The sequence below is a fragment of the Rhipicephalus sanguineus genome, chromosome 11 (assembly GCF_013339695.2).
Source record: "Rhipicephalus sanguineus isolate Rsan-2018 chromosome 11, BIME_Rsan_1.4, whole genome shotgun sequence".
In the NCBI taxonomy this organism is placed as follows: Eukaryota; Metazoa; Arthropoda; class Arachnida; order Ixodida; family Ixodidae; genus Rhipicephalus; species Rhipicephalus sanguineus.
In genome coordinates this window covers 53,901,813-53,916,796 of record NC_051186.1, presented here as the reverse complement: position 1 = coordinate 53,916,796, position 14,984 = coordinate 53,901,813, and the positions used below count along the sequence as shown (strand labels likewise).

Below are 14,984 nucleotides of genomic sequence, written 5' to 3'. Positions count from 1 at the left end.
ACGACGACATGAAAACGAAAATAAGATTAGCAGCGCCACAAAATGTTTGCGAGAAACACCTGAATCAGTCAACGGCCGTTGAAAACCGTCGTGTGGCAACGCGAGAACTCCATCGAGTTCGATGGAGTTGTAGCGTTTCGATGGCCATCGGCTCAATGGCCTTTCAAACATGCCCGTGTGTCACGGGTATTAGGCTTAATTGGTAATTATATTTTAATTAATCTTGACTTGATTGAACTTGGCATATTTAGGCTCAACTATGCTCAACCAGGCTTACTAAGCCTGGTTGAACTAGTCTCGACTAAGCTTAACTTGGCTTCGCGACATTATAGCCAGGCGTAGGCTTGGCTAAGGTTATCCTGGCATCACTCAGTGACGTCATAGCTAGGCGCAGTTTTTTGTCTGCGCTAGACAGCCTAATGAAAAGCTTAAGCCGCTCCGCTGTTAAAAGTTAGACGGCATTTTTGTTCTACATTTGTATTCTGTGTCTGTATCTGCATGCCTAACTTTTCTTCAACAACAAGCACTTTCAATTTATCGATGGTTTGGTTGCGTCCAGCCAGCCATAACCATTTTAATTAATTCTTCAGTAGTACTCACCCGCACCAATCAGGACAGGTGCAAACACACTCGAATCACTGTGCTGGACATAGGGTGGCGTCAGCGGTGTGGAAGGGCTGGTTGGAGGCGTGGCATCCTCCCCTTCCGAGGCTGGGGGTGCACCGCCCCAGTTGGGCAACACCTGGTGACTTCCTGCCGATCGCGTCAGCCGTGGCTTGATGCCTGGCGACTTGAGTGGAAGGTCAGGCCACTTACGCGGCTGCGAGCAGAGTCAGGGCCATCAACCCCACGGAGTTACCCAAAACCGGTGACACTCAATAAACAGAGGCCCGTTATGATGGCCTCACTGAAGGTCAAGAACAATGAAACTGCACTTGGGCTAAGTTCGTAGCTGACGAGAGTAGCTGATATCTGAGCTGACGCTAAAAGAAAAAGACCTAGACACCCTGCCACCTGATAGGTAGGACAGATAACCAGTGCTCAGTTAGAGCAACGGAAAGAATGCCCAATAACCTATGCCGTGTGGCTTCCTGGTCCACACTATTTTTGCCAGCATCACATCTGTTAAGAGTCTGGACCAACAGTGACGTGCTGCTCTACCAATGATGTCACACGCGAAGCCACATGTCACACATGTGACATGTGACGTCACATGTCACACATGTGACGTGACCCCTAGCCCTTGAGGTGCATATAGACTTTGCCCACAAAACTTCAGAGTGTAGTTCTGTTTACAAGCTATTCGAGGATACAGTGCAACAGTAAAACACTGCAGCTCCTACAGTATGCAGTTGTTGGCGCCCTTCATGATACTCTTAGCAATGACAGGCACTCACAAATTTGGGTGGCTGCTTGCAGCCTCGGGGCTCTATCTCCAATGACTTGCTGTACAGGTAGTCTGTGAACTCCTTCTCCGTCATATCTTCCTGCGGGTTCAGGTTCTCCAGGAATTGCTGTCACACGGAAGAGAAGTGAAGGAGAGGTAATTGTCAATGAAATCACTATTGGGCACTAGCAGACACTGCGCTGTGAAGTCTTATGTACAGGAAGGTACAATACTCACGGATTGAAATGCGACAGTTTTTTTTTTAGTACAACCTCTGCTATGAGCAATCGCTTGTGATGACCGCATCATGTAGCTGCAAATCTGGCTGCGCAAGGTAACGTTGGCTCTAATGCAGATGTTCAAGTCAAAATTACGTTGATATGACAACTATGAATGCTAGAAACGAAAGTATATGTGCATTACTTAGCCCTAAGCTTTCGCATTTCAAGCTGCGAGTTGTGTTATAGTGAATCTCAGATTAATGATATTTTTTTTTCAGATTAACGATTATTTTGAAAATCCCTTCCAAATGTCCATTCGTTTAATGCGAAAATAGTATTTAAGTTCTACGCATTTCAAAACACCAAATGTTTCAGAATAGTGTATCAAATTTTATCGCCACTGCATCTTAAGAACCTTTAGGATAACAAATTGCAGACGTAAGAAATTACCCGCGGCAGTGTAAACAATGCCCAGCCCAATATGTGCCAGTATCATCGTCATCAGAATGCCTGCTTATTTTTCTATGTGCCCGCTTATTACTTTATGAATCTGCTCTATTATGGCCGTGTTGCAATTCAGGACAGCATCATAAACAGTCCACGCCGACAGCTTAGAAGACAGCATTGAGCCCCAGTACTCTGAGTAATGGAATGCGTATGGATGATGTCTGGGCGACATGACGCCACCTCGCATCAACAAGAGAGAGCCAAGCAAAACAAGCAGAATTGTGATTCTTTAACACTTCTTTCCTGTTTGAATCTATAAAAAATACTGAACGTGGCTTATGTTAAGTGCGCAAAAAAGTATCGACTTGCGGGCACACGACCATACCGTCGAGATCCGAGCAATCCAATCGTTCCACAGGGCCGCCACTTTGTTTGGACAGCAAAGTAGCCTGCATCGTATTTCTCTCTGATGCTGTCTTTGCGAAGCTGTCTATTTCGACATCTACGTGAAATTGGAATGGAATTGGAATGGGTCCGCTTAGCTACCATTTAGCTGTCGAGCGTGAATATTGCAACGCACCCACTAAATGCACAATAGCTCTATCGCCATTGCCATCACCTGTACTTGTTTTACTCGTCAGGCTTCACATCACGAGTAGTATGCTCAAAAACAGTGTTGCGCAGTTTGCAGCTGCACCGATTGCAAAGAAAGCAGCCTGCACAGCCAGTACCATGTGCCTTACCCGTATATCCGGCTGGACGGTGAGGCAGTATGGCTGGTTCTGGTACTGCTGGATTTCGCCGGTGATCTCGGCCACCTTGCGACGCTTGCTGAAGTTGATGAGGCCCTCGTGGTTGGGAAGGAAGTCCAGGTTGCCTTCCTCAATGTGCAGAATGTTCGTCAGGTACATGCCTGCATCAATGAACAAAAGGCCCCGCCACGGTGGTCTAGTGGTTATGGCGCTCGACTGCTGACCCGAAGGTCGCGGGATCGAATCCCGGCCGCGGCGGCTGCATTTTCGATGAAGGCGAAAATGTTTGAGGCCCGTGTACTTAGATTTAGGTGCACGTTAAAGAACCCCAGGTGGTCGAAATTTCCGGAGCCCTCCACTACGGCGTCTCTCATAATCATATCGTGGTTTTGGGACGTTAAACCCCAGATATTATTATTAATGAACAAAAGACTCCAGTGGCAGCGAGGATCGCGCGCTTTCAATTCAGCCACCAACCACTCAAAAACGAAATATGCGCCTGGGTCAGCCTCCGACCACGTTGCATTGATGTCATATTGCCATGAGCGCTTACTTCTCTATTTTCATGCGAGTGGACTTCACCCACAAGAAAAACTGTGACAAGTGCTCGGCGTAGGCGGCACAGCAATGTCTGGCAAACGAGATAATTTTACACTGTTCCAATATAATTGTGTGAACGACGCTAGTACTTTTATTCTGGAGCTAAGGCAAGCACTAACAACAACGCTGAAGTTTCCGATCACTCAGTTTTCGATCACTCGGCTCGGAAATCAGCAAACTACCGGAGAAGCCAGTGCCTTACCGAGGAAGGGCACGCAGGGTGGGTTGATAGAGCGCAGCTTCTCCTGGTACTTGCGGCAGTGGTCAGAATACAGGTCGAACGCCTCGTCCAGTGCCTTCTTCAGGCTGCACTTGATACTCTGCAAGAACACAGCACATGCTGATTTACACACGGTGGATGCGACGAAGTCAGCGCACTGCGACGACACTGTGTAATCAACCTCCAGCACATTTCCACAGCAGTTCGACGAAGCAACGAGCGAAAGAGACAGGGCACGTCTAATAGATGAGAAGAATGGTCGAGCCACGAGTGAGCACTTGTGGCCGGGCATGGCCAGTGGATGCTCCCATTTCATTGTAAGGGCAGAAATATTGGCCTAGTTGGTCACTTTTTATCTTCCAGTAGAAGCGCATGAACAAAGAATGAACACATACTAGACATACAAGTGCCGACATGTCAGTTCTTGCACACCCCTTTCCCACACTGTCCCAAGACACATACCTTGCCACCCCATTTAACCAATTTCGTTCTAGACATAAACTAAACTGCTGGAATGAACGGGGCGCAAGTAAGCTTTAGAATCCGAATTGCAACAATGGCAAGACTTGTTCTGTATGCCAACCCCAATACACAATTGGTACACCAACCGCAGTCGGGGCCCCTACCGCAGTCGGGGCCCCTACCGCAGTCGGGGCACCTACTAGTCGGTGTAGTCAGTGTCGGTATTGCCTGAAGGTTGCTTGAGCAAACAACGCCAAGTCACACACAAGGCTTCTACCACTCACGTTGAAAGTGTGCTCCAGCCGATGGACGCAGGCACTGGACATGGCACTGGACACTGCAAACACGCCCGTGAAGTTGTTGAGCTCCTGCAGCACCAGCATCACCTCCAGCATGCGAGACACCACGGCCAGCCGCTCCTCGTAGTTCTCGGTCTCTACGACGCACCGCTCCAGCCAGAAGGAGAACTGCACGCCATGGCCGACAAGAATCCGCTATCCCCGTGGCCAAGCGCTTGCTCCGAAGTACAAACATCTCACTCGGAGAGTTCTCCACAAAAATTACCAGAGAAAACTGTGGTACTGCAACCATTCCGCTATAATCATAACGACGACTTGTTGCTTCACAACTTCTCGAGATACCATTTGTTCAACTTCCCAAGTACTACTCTAACACAACAAGGCCTCTGTGTACGTGGGTACCAATTGCAAACTGTTCTAATTGTAACGCAATACTTATTTGAAAACAATGATTATGCAATGTCATAATGCCATCTAAAGCCAAGACAAAATTTGGGCAAAAGTTTCAGCCCTTTACCAATGCAGGGTTAGTAAGACTTGATAGGTGAACAAATAACGAAAAACCTTAACATGGCATTGACAGAAGGCTACAATCCTGATCACACCCGTACAGGTTATTCAAAAGATGTTAATAGAAAACGTTGAGTCAGGTTTTTCACTTATGAAGCTTAAAGTCAATAACTGCAGAGTGGTTTGACAGGGACGCTCCTATACAGAACTCCAGTTTAACTTCGACCATGTGAGATTGATGAATGTGCACTCAACAAACAGTACACGAATGCTCCGGTATTGTGTCGTGGCTTGAACCCGCGACATTGTGCTCAGTTGTGCATCCAATCGTTCAACTGCTCAGACTGTGGCTGCCTGGCTTCATCCAAAATAATGTCGTTTGACCAGTTAGCAATGCGCATAAACTCAACAGAATTAATGTAACTCTTGCTTAAACGCCCGATCCCTTGGATACGCACGAAATGACGAGATTCTTACATTAGATGAGTGATGAATCATCTTGAGGAGATTTGGCGATGTCTTGTGCTTGTCCTTCTTTGTCCAGGCAGCGTTCACCAGTTCAGATGGTTTCACAGCTCGGTACAGGTCAAACTCCAGCAGTGTCAGCTGCCGTGCTATCTCAATTGGATGGAGCTGATAGGTCAAAAAGAAAACGGGAGAAAGTCACTGCACAAACTCGATGTAACTATATCCAGAAGCACAACTTAACAGGCTCTCGGCCTTTGGGCATGAGAGGGAGCTATGACATGGTACAGTAACCAGCTTCAGCACAATGCAGGCAAACAAAAGTGCATAGAGATACGAAGACAACTTGTTAGTGACAAAAAAAAAAAAAGAATGTGCCCATAGTTGGGTGGCTCTGACAGTGCCTTCGGAATGTGGCTATTTCATGCAATTCGTGCATCAGACACCATGTTGATCTGTAGCACTATTTTCATCAGTCAAAAATGCAATGAAGTATGGCATTATGCGTATTAATTACTGCCCAAGTATTATGATAGCCGCATGGAAGGTATCGTAACCATAGAAACAATGCCATCTGGCACACGGTGTGCGAACTTCCAACCAGTGGAAGCAGTGGTAACCATACAAATGATGCCATCAGCACTGTTTAACAACCGTGGCAGGCCAATTTCTGCTGCCAAATTATATCAGCACCCTACTGCGATTGGGCTCTGCAGTTGTATGCCCCCAGACAGATGTGTGGGAATGAAAGAGTAGAGGAAAACTCCCGTGCTGCTTGTATTGAAAAGATTCTGCAAACAGTGACGTGGGTTGAGCCACCCCTTAAGGGGGGACACTGTACTTGAGAGAGAAATGCTAAATTTTTTCATGTATTTAAAAAGAAACTTAACAGTATGATTCAGTTTTTAATGCTGATTTTGAAAATGTAATTATTTTTTCCCTATGTCAATTAGTTTTTGAGATACCTTAAAATTAATTACCCATTGTTTCCCGGTACGGTACACAAAAAATTTTTATTAGAGAGCTACTATTGACACATGCCTAGATACTAATGAACATAAGGCACACAGGGGTAGGAATGCTTTTTTGATCTGATGATCTTTAGCTAGGTTGTAGCACCTTGAATTTCAGTGTTGCAGACACACCCACTTTATGCTCCAATTTTGTGCAAAATATAAAATTTTTGAAGATATTATTCGAAAATTCACAACTACCCCTGTGTGCACTACAGATAGAGCTACATGTCACAACAAAAATGACAGTCCTAGCTGCTCTGAAGGCAGAGATATCTTTCTGGCAAGTTTGCAACCGCAGCAAAATTTGAATCCTGAGAAATCGTGAAAAAACACAACAAGTCCATTTTGGGCAAACTCTAGCATGGAATAGTCATGTATTTACAATAATTTGCAATTTCACCATTCTCAGTAGGCACCAGGCAGGTAGTCTTTCTGCTTCGAGTCCCCTAAATGCCTTTTTTTCAACGCCCGCTGCATGTTTTCTGCAGAGGCACGCTTGCGAGCTGATGCTGTCGATCTGCGACGGTCTTTTTCTGCCATGCGTTTTTTAGCCGAGGGTCCAGGATTCAGCTTCAGCTCCTTCAGTATTGCTGCTGAGGCTGCTTCATTCCCTGCATTGAATTTTACCATAGCCTCAGCCACAGCAGCTTGGACAGAAAGCAGTGATGCATGGCGCTATTTCGCTGAGTGTGCCCAAACAACGGAATGGAGGCTCTCGTTGCTATTCTGGGTCTTCCCCCGCTGGCACCGCTCAAGAAGCCTCTCATCTGACAAGCGTTCGTAGATGGGCAAAAGGGCCTTGCAGACATGAGGTGGCAAGTTGTAGCGATGCTTGGGAACAGGCTCGCCTTTTGCTGTGGCTGCATTTTGGCGGCACCACGAATCTTTGCCTGTTGGGCACAAACTGTGGTTTGACACTTCGTCATTAGAGGTGACATGGTGATAGGTGGCCATGACAGCTCTGTGCATGGCCTTGACGTCACCTTTGTTAGTCTTCAGCGCCCAGCCATAATAGGAACTGAGCTTGGTAACCAGGTCGCCAGTCAGTTTTCCCCGGCCACCAAGACACTCAGTTCCGGCCCCCTTTTGCTTGGTAATAAGGTTGCGCAGTGCTGTGCCCATTCGTTTTTCAACATGGTTGACACAGTCCTCCTTGTTGATAGGAATATAGCCATAGACTTTGGCTTCCTGTAGCGCGAGGAAGGTGCGGCTGTCACCATCTGAAAGTATCGTAGTGTATCTGAGGTTGTGTTTTTCCAGTGATCGCTGAAAAAGCATTAGTCCAGCTTCCACTTCCATTTCCCCAGATTTTTTGCTGGAGTTCTTTTGGCATACATGCCTCTCCTTCCAAGACTGATAGTTAGGATCGTCCTCTTTCGGTCCCCGTTCGCACGCAGCGCAAAAATTGCTGAGTACCGCATAGTCAAGGACTAACCCCGTAAAAAGTTCGATGACAGCGCCAACACAGATATGGGAGGAATGTCCACGCGTCATCCACGAACCATCGAAGGAAACGGCAATGTTTCCTGGGTCGCCGAGCTTCAGTTCGTTGTATAGATTCCGAACAGCGAGCGCGCTTTCAGACATGCACTTATCGGCAGCTGCAGTCGCGGCGGGCGTCAGCTTCGACTTCTGATGTGCCTGCCATGTCTTGGTATGCATGCCGCGGGAAGACACATTCATTGTAGCGAAGATGTCATTCAGTGCTGTTTGCTGATTGCCAGTGGTCTTCATAGCGCGCGCGGCAAGAATGTTCACAACGAACGGGTTACACGTTTTTCCACTGTTCACGCGCGGCGAGCTCCACACCGGCGCGTTATCACCGCAGATCTCGCACGACGTAACAATCTTTACGGCGAGGCCGTATTCGCGCTCACCTATGCGCACTGACACATCGCCGCCGCACCCTTTGCACTTCACGTTCGACTGCAGAGCGTTTAGAGCGTCGAGGCTCACCAGAGCGAAGCGCGTCTCCATCACATCCGAGCCAGCCGCGGCGTCGTCCGTGGCAGTGTCGTTTGCACAAGCGAGAAGACCCGATTTTCGCGTGGTGGCCGGCGTTGATGCTAGGTTCCGGAGTTTTACTTCCGCGTCCTTCTCGATCTTCAATAAATCAGCGGGCTCCAACATGACGGTGTCGCGCCGAAACGTCTGTCGAACGTGGTCGCTGTCAGAGCCGCTTTCACCCGCTAGGCCTAACCCACAGTCAGCGTCTTCGGCGGTGTCTTCGGGGGCGCTTGGCACGGGAGGCAAACTACCGTCGACATCTTCTGAAGGTGACCGGCGCTTCTTTTGAAAGTTGTACACTTTCCGTTTCTTCGTCCGTCCACCGAATTTGTACTTCGTAGCGAACTTTGGCGTTGAGTTCGGCATGGTTGCGCGTTTCAGCCGCGTTGTCCGATGCGAACTCGCGCGGCCCGAGCAGACGACTGTGGAAATCCGCCAATGGCGTGCGCGCTCACTGTCACGTGCACTGGTAGACCAATAGGACCGCGCATCGGGACTAGCTTTTCGCGGGCTTTTTCTTGGTGGCCGCTTGGCGTACGCAGTAGTGGTGGCGCGAAAAATAAAAAAGAAACGCGGCTCTTTCGAACGGGACCAAGATGGCCGCGATCAGAGAGGTAGAATGGCAGCTGCGCGTCCTGCAAGAAAGCCCATTTTTGCGCGTCCATCGAGAAATAATCTCGTCACATGCATGATATAAAACGCTACTGCGGCTAAAATATCAATCCAGGACGCATGAAAATTTGCCAGATTATGCATCAGTCACTGTAAAATCCGAAAATAACATTTTCAAAAAAAACGATTTTTTCGCGATTTTTCGGTTTCTAAGACCCGTGTCCCCCCTTAACATAGCGAAATTTCAATGTAGGGTGTATTATTTAGTTTATCGCGATGCTCTGATGGATGGCTCACCGTCAGAATGTCAAACTTGTCCGGAGTGCTGCACAGGTACCACTCGATGTTAGGCGGGCTGTAGCCAAAGGTGATCTCCCGTGGCTCGTCCAACTGCTCACTCTGTAAATGATGAGGTGGTTGATGCAACAGTCAGGAAAATGCTACAGAACAGATGCACCGTATGCACGCATCCCGAAATGCCAAAGCGAACAGAAAGCGACGCTTTCAGGTAAGACAACAACTATCTCACACAGGTTACAATGCTTACTGTCTTTGTGATGGTTATCTAGGTGACAGCTATCTCTTCCTTCTTTATCTTGATTACAGATTCTGCTGCCTTTGTGCAAGAGATGAAATGGTTATCTGTTCAGGACATGCTCAGATGGCATCCCATGCTGCACATGTGAAGTGGTGGCAGTAAGAATCGGAGACATGCCTATTTACATGAACGCACGAGTGAACACTCTTAATAGTCATATTTCCAATGATGTCCAATATCTACCTTTTGTTCTTTCCAGTGTCACAGAAGACCCACTATTAGTGCATAGCTGCTTGGTGCCTTTCCATCGTGCAGTCACGGTTTGGACCAGGTTTGTCAGTGTTTAACTTTGGGCCAACAGCAGTACACAAACACACATTACATACAAGCAAAAGACTAAAAGGAATTGCAGGCACCACCAGTGCTCAGCATCACGAACACAAGGGATGAAGAGATCGTCATTTATGCATAAACACACCCAGCTTTTCATCTTGGCCAACACTCAAGACACCGAACATTCCCTGAAAGAATCAAAGAATCCACACCCATCAAAACGTGAAAGTTAAACTCGTGAGAGAACATGTAACGGAAGCTTTGCACATCCATACAATGAATACTCATGTTTTTTTTTTAATAGGTTAGCAACACTCTAACACGGCTCAGCAAGTCCATGGACTGACCCTTCGCTGGATGACCTTGTTGATGGACTCGACCCACTTGCGCATGTTCTTGCCCTTGACCCGGTCAAGGAAAGCACGCAGCTTCTCGAGCAGTGTTGGGTCCCGCTCAAAGTCGTAGTAGTGGTGGTCCACCCAGTGCCGCAGAACATTCAGCACTCTGCACGACAACAGCAAGGGACACCATACTAAAGTCAGGTCCAACAACCGCAGTGTAGGTGGCGATGCGATTGGCCAATGCCGCTCTAGTGCACATCTTAGAGCGAATTGAACGTGTACAGGGGTGTTCAAAGGTTCCCAAGCCACGCTGTCATAGCAATACATGAAACAGCAGCCTGGGAACTTTCCACCACCCCTGTGCATTACAGATAGGCACCGTGAAAGTGTCGCATTATTCAATGTTAATGCTTTAATCCGTGTGCTGTGTCTGTGCTAACACACACGCACTTCAAAGCAACAACTGGCGTAGCCCAACAGTTGCAGACCAGGTGAACTGACCGCATGACAACGAGACTGGACATATGAATCACTGCCAAGGAAGTACAGTTGGCATAGAAGAGCACACAGCTCCATGGGGCTAGAAAGAAACACAGCCAGGCCATGAATCTTTAGTTAGCAATGCAACAACTGACATAATTTAGGTGCCAGCCATTGCAGGCTTTGAAGGCACGAAAAAATACAAATGCGATTGCAGTGTGGCATTCAGCTTTTCTACAGAACCATTGAGGTATTGCAGGCATGCATGTACACCACTACAATTCATGATGATTGGCAACGGTTCTCTACTCCACTGTATTACAGTCTACACCCAAAAGTGCCATCAGGAAAACATTGTTCATGTTACAATTCTCTGATCTCCTACACGCGCACCTCTGATACCAAAACAAGATAGAACGGTTGTTACAGGACTGAATGTCTCAAATGTACGTGCGGGACAGCTTACCGAAACTGTACTGGCTGGCTGTACTCCTTACGGAAGCGCTTGAGGCACTCGCGGTGCAGGTTCCGTGCAGCTTCGGCTTCGGCTCCTTCGCCGTGTTCGGCCAGGGCTGGAGCTTGAGGCTCGGGAATATCAAACGTGCGCACGTGCGTTAAGGAAAATGCTCGCGACCTCGCGCAAGCATCGCATATGCCAAGTTGCCACTCCTGATAGGACGCCAAACTAAAGCACACGAATGCTCTTCCATGTTTTTTTCCGATTTCAAACACGGCCGACATGGTTGGTATTGAAACCAGGTCCTTGACAAGCCCAGAATTGCCATGCCACGACCACTGGGGTATCACAGCAGGAAAGCAGGGACTTGAGTGTAGTGCGTCGTACGTTGCATGTTTGTAATTTTAACAAAATTGCTATCATTATTATGGACCAGAGTGCCACCTGTTTTGACGGGTGGCACTCTATGCACATACCGTATTTACTCGAATCTAGGCTGGCCCCGATTCTAAGCCGACCCCCGAAATTCGCAAGGCCAGAAAAAAAAAACTGAATCATTCTACTCGAATCTATACTCGAATCTAAGCCGAGCCCCCACTTTCGCACATCATTTTTTTGAAAAAAAAAAAAAAAAAACATCAGCTTAGATTCGAATAAATACGGTAAGCTTTTGTGTCTGTTTTCTTTTACAATGTAGTGCACCTTTTCAGTTTATGTAGAAAGACAGTTGAAGTTCAGCGCCTGTGTTGGATGTAAGATTGCTTGTTTCTTATGATTGACTGTATGATCGATTGTTTGTTTTCTTAAATTTGTGCCGCTGTTCTCAAGATGAGTTGAGAGTCGGCGTTTCTGTTGTCTCAAGTGTCTGCAAGCCTACTTTCTTTGATCATTCAATTGCAGTAAAAAAAAAAAGGATATCTCTCGGAGAGCAGATCGAGCAGCTCGTGCGGCTGGCAGAAGGAGCGGAAGGTGGTGAGGAAGGTGCGCACAAACATGGGGTCGGCGTACATGTGGTACGTCAGCCGCTCCACCAGCTTCAGGAGGGTGGCACCCTTAATGAGCGGCACACCCGCGTTCGTCTTCTCCTCAAGCACCACCTGGGACTCCGAGTCCTCCAGCGAGAACCTGCAGGTTGCGAGACGAGGAGGATGGTTAAATTGGCACTAGCAAACCAGGGGAGGGACAGTGGCCACCAATGGCACTGACGAGATGAGTACTACACTCGGCTGCAACCCAAGAAAAAATGTCAGCTCTGCCCACAGAACTGTGGCATGACTGCCATTTACCTGTGAAAGACAATCAAGCTAGCTGGTTTCCGCTTGAACCGTTAGTACTTTTTCTCTGCTAATGTAGATACTACGCGTTTAAGAGTTAAATGTTCGTCACTTTTACCTAAAACATTACGTGTAGCTGAGTAGCGATGTCAGTATCCCCGACAAAATTGGCCAAGACTTGCAAGTTTCCTACCTAACCTAATACTGACCTACCTAATACTGACGCAAGCGTGTGCCTATATGGTAAAGTCAACTATCTTGAAACACGTGAGAAGTACTTGCCGTCATGAGAATGAGTGAGCGCTATTGGATGGATCATTTATGCAAGTTCTCTAAGGGAGGGATAGCAACAACTGTGGGCAGAGCCGACATATTAGGGGCAAAGCACCTTAAGGTCTTGTCTTGTCGGCGTGTCATGTCGTCGTCACCTCAGCGTGTCATGTCGTCATCACAGTCCATCATAAACGGGTATGCGCCACAAAGATTGGGTAAATCCCACTACTCGCCACTGGTCCATACAATGCATATTGACAATATTACGACATTATGAGTTAAAGGGTCGTCGTTACTGCCTAACACATTATGTTTGGCTTAGCAGCGGTGTCAGAATCTTTGACGAAATTTACCAAGGCGCTCACAAGTTTCTTATCTAAAACCAGAGACACAAACGTGCATCTCTACAGTAAGGTCATCTATTTGAAACACCACTTCCTGAAACATATCTGCAAAATGATGGTGCATTAGTGGACCGGTGGCGAGTAAAGCAGTAAAGAGTAAAAATTTTGCTGTGGGAAACGCCAGCAATCACTGCATGCCTTGCCCCTCCCCAGGTTTCACATTAGTGGAGCTGAAACACCCTTCCTTACGTACTTCGCCCCTCCCAGTTTCTTTTCGTAGGTTGTGACCAAGTATAGCAAAGGAACGTAGCCACAGACCTCACAGACAAGACAATCCTTCTGAAGTAACTTGTGAATTACAGTAGACTCTCCGTAAATGGAAGTCATATGGAATTGCTTCCTGCTAATATGATTGGTTCCATACTTGAATTCTGCAACCCTGTTTATCTCTCGCTAAACAGAACTCCTCTTAGAACGTATTTCCCTTGTACCTTCAGGCTCCGTTAACGCCAAGCGCGTCACCATTTAAACGAGTGCTTAGTTTTATTTGTGCAACAACGGGAGCACATAAAGGTCCTAGTAGAAGAGGGTTTCCAGCAATAAGTTATACAAAGCAAACATTTACTGAGTTGATAAAAAAAATATAACGATGAAAAAAGTATAGCGTGCACAAGCAAAAGGTTTCATTTTGTACAGGGCTGTTGTATGATGGTTGACTATTGGAGAGGACCGCGATTTCTTCTTTTTGAAGTGAATGTGACAAAAGAGAATAATATTGAAATGGCAATTTTAAAGGAATAAAAACAAAAATGAAAGGCATCTGCACACCTAAAACAAACGTGGACGTGCCTGTTAAAAAAAGAAAAGTAAGCTTTTGATAGAAGTTAACATCTCAATATGCTTGTGAAACTGTGTATCTAAACACCCTCGATGAACAAAGGAAGGAATACCAAGCCAAAGATGTCCAAAAGTACAACTGGCATCTCTGGATTGGTACTCATTACAACAGTACAACAGCGCAAAAGGCAGAGCGCAACGTAGCGAAGCTGCAAGATAGGTTGGTGTTGCTGACCTGTAGTTCTCGGGTAGCCGCAGTGGATGTTTCTTCTCCTCATCGGACAGGATGCTGTCCAGGGTTCGCTCCAACATGCTGCAAGAGGACACAATCATCAACAAGCGAAACACAGCTGGCAAATGTTATTGTTTAAGTTTTCTTGGATCCAGTGTTCTTTTTCCGTGGCTTAGTAAACAACGCGACAAGGGTGTTCTACCGTATTCGTTACACGCTAATACCAGAAAAAGATGTTCAGGTTACACAGAACTACGGTTCTCCCATCCGATTGGGGAAGGAACTCTGGGAACTTTCCTGTCGCGAAAAGAATGCTCGAGCTTACCTGCGCATGTTCAGCATGACAAGACTGGCCATCCAGGTGCTCTTCTCCTCGGCGTTCTTGGCAAAGAGCACGATGTGCGGGGCATCACGCGGAGCTATCTCGAATGCAAACTTGAGCTCTGCAAAAGAGAGGCAGGAGCATGTCAGGGGTACCCATTCTAAAAGCCGGACAACTGAAAAAAAATTGAAGCAGTTTCAGTGATTTAACGTCGCGAAGACTGGTTAAGCAGCGGAGCTGGTGACATCATATTGCTATTTCATAATACACGTTTAGTGGACTGGAGGTTAGTAGTGGGGCTTGCCCAATTTCCGTGACACATACCTGCTAGGCTAGCTCTATACAGCTTCATTTTTTAGTGGGCCTGAGGTCAATTTCTGTGGCACATACCCGCTAGGCTAGTTATAGCAGCTTCATTTTTTATTGGACCGGAAGCGAGTAGTGGGACCTGAGCAATTTCTGTGGCACATACCCACTAGGAGCTGCTTGGCACATACCCGCTAGGCTTGTTATAGCTTCTTTTTTTTTTGTGGACCGGAAGTGAATAGCAGGGCT

The 14,984-nt window shown here is 47.1% G+C and overlaps 1 protein-coding gene across 10 annotated transcripts in view; it reads right to left on the bottom strand.

Moving 5' to 3' along the window:
- LOC119373613 (son of sevenless homolog 1) overlaps window positions 1–14,984 on the bottom strand; it is a 111,166-nt gene that overhangs the window by 76,828 nt on the left and 19,354 nt on the right. For 2 of the 10 annotated variants that reach the window (XR_007417956.1, XM_049420409.1), the window contains exons 11-22: window positions 14,433–14,550; window positions 14,111–14,188; window positions 12,066–12,272; window positions 11,157–11,291; window positions 10,217–10,373; window positions 9,296–9,397; window positions 5,376–5,531; window positions 4,374–4,556; window positions 3,610–3,727; window positions 2,799–2,968; window positions 1,398–1,514; window positions 601–820 (exon numbers count right to left, since the gene is read on the bottom strand). Coding sequence is in view for 9 of the 10 variants with exons in the window: in XM_049420409.1 (XP_049276366.1) it covers window positions 601–820; window positions 1,398–1,514; window positions 2,799–2,968; window positions 3,610–3,727; window positions 4,374–4,556; window positions 5,376–5,531; window positions 9,296–9,397; window positions 10,217–10,373; window positions 11,157–11,291; window positions 12,066–12,272; window positions 14,111–14,188; window positions 14,433–14,550 (1,761 nt within the window). In the remaining variant the exon portion in view is untranslated. The remainder of the gene's footprint in view (window positions 1–600; window positions 821–1,397; window positions 1,515–2,798; window positions 2,969–3,609; window positions 3,728–4,373; window positions 4,557–5,375; window positions 5,532–9,295; window positions 9,398–10,216; window positions 10,374–11,156; window positions 11,292–12,065; window positions 12,273–14,110; window positions 14,189–14,432; window positions 14,551–14,984) is intronic. The other 8 variants (XM_049420414.1, XM_049420415.1, XM_049420417.1 and 5 more) reach the window with 8 other exon arrangements.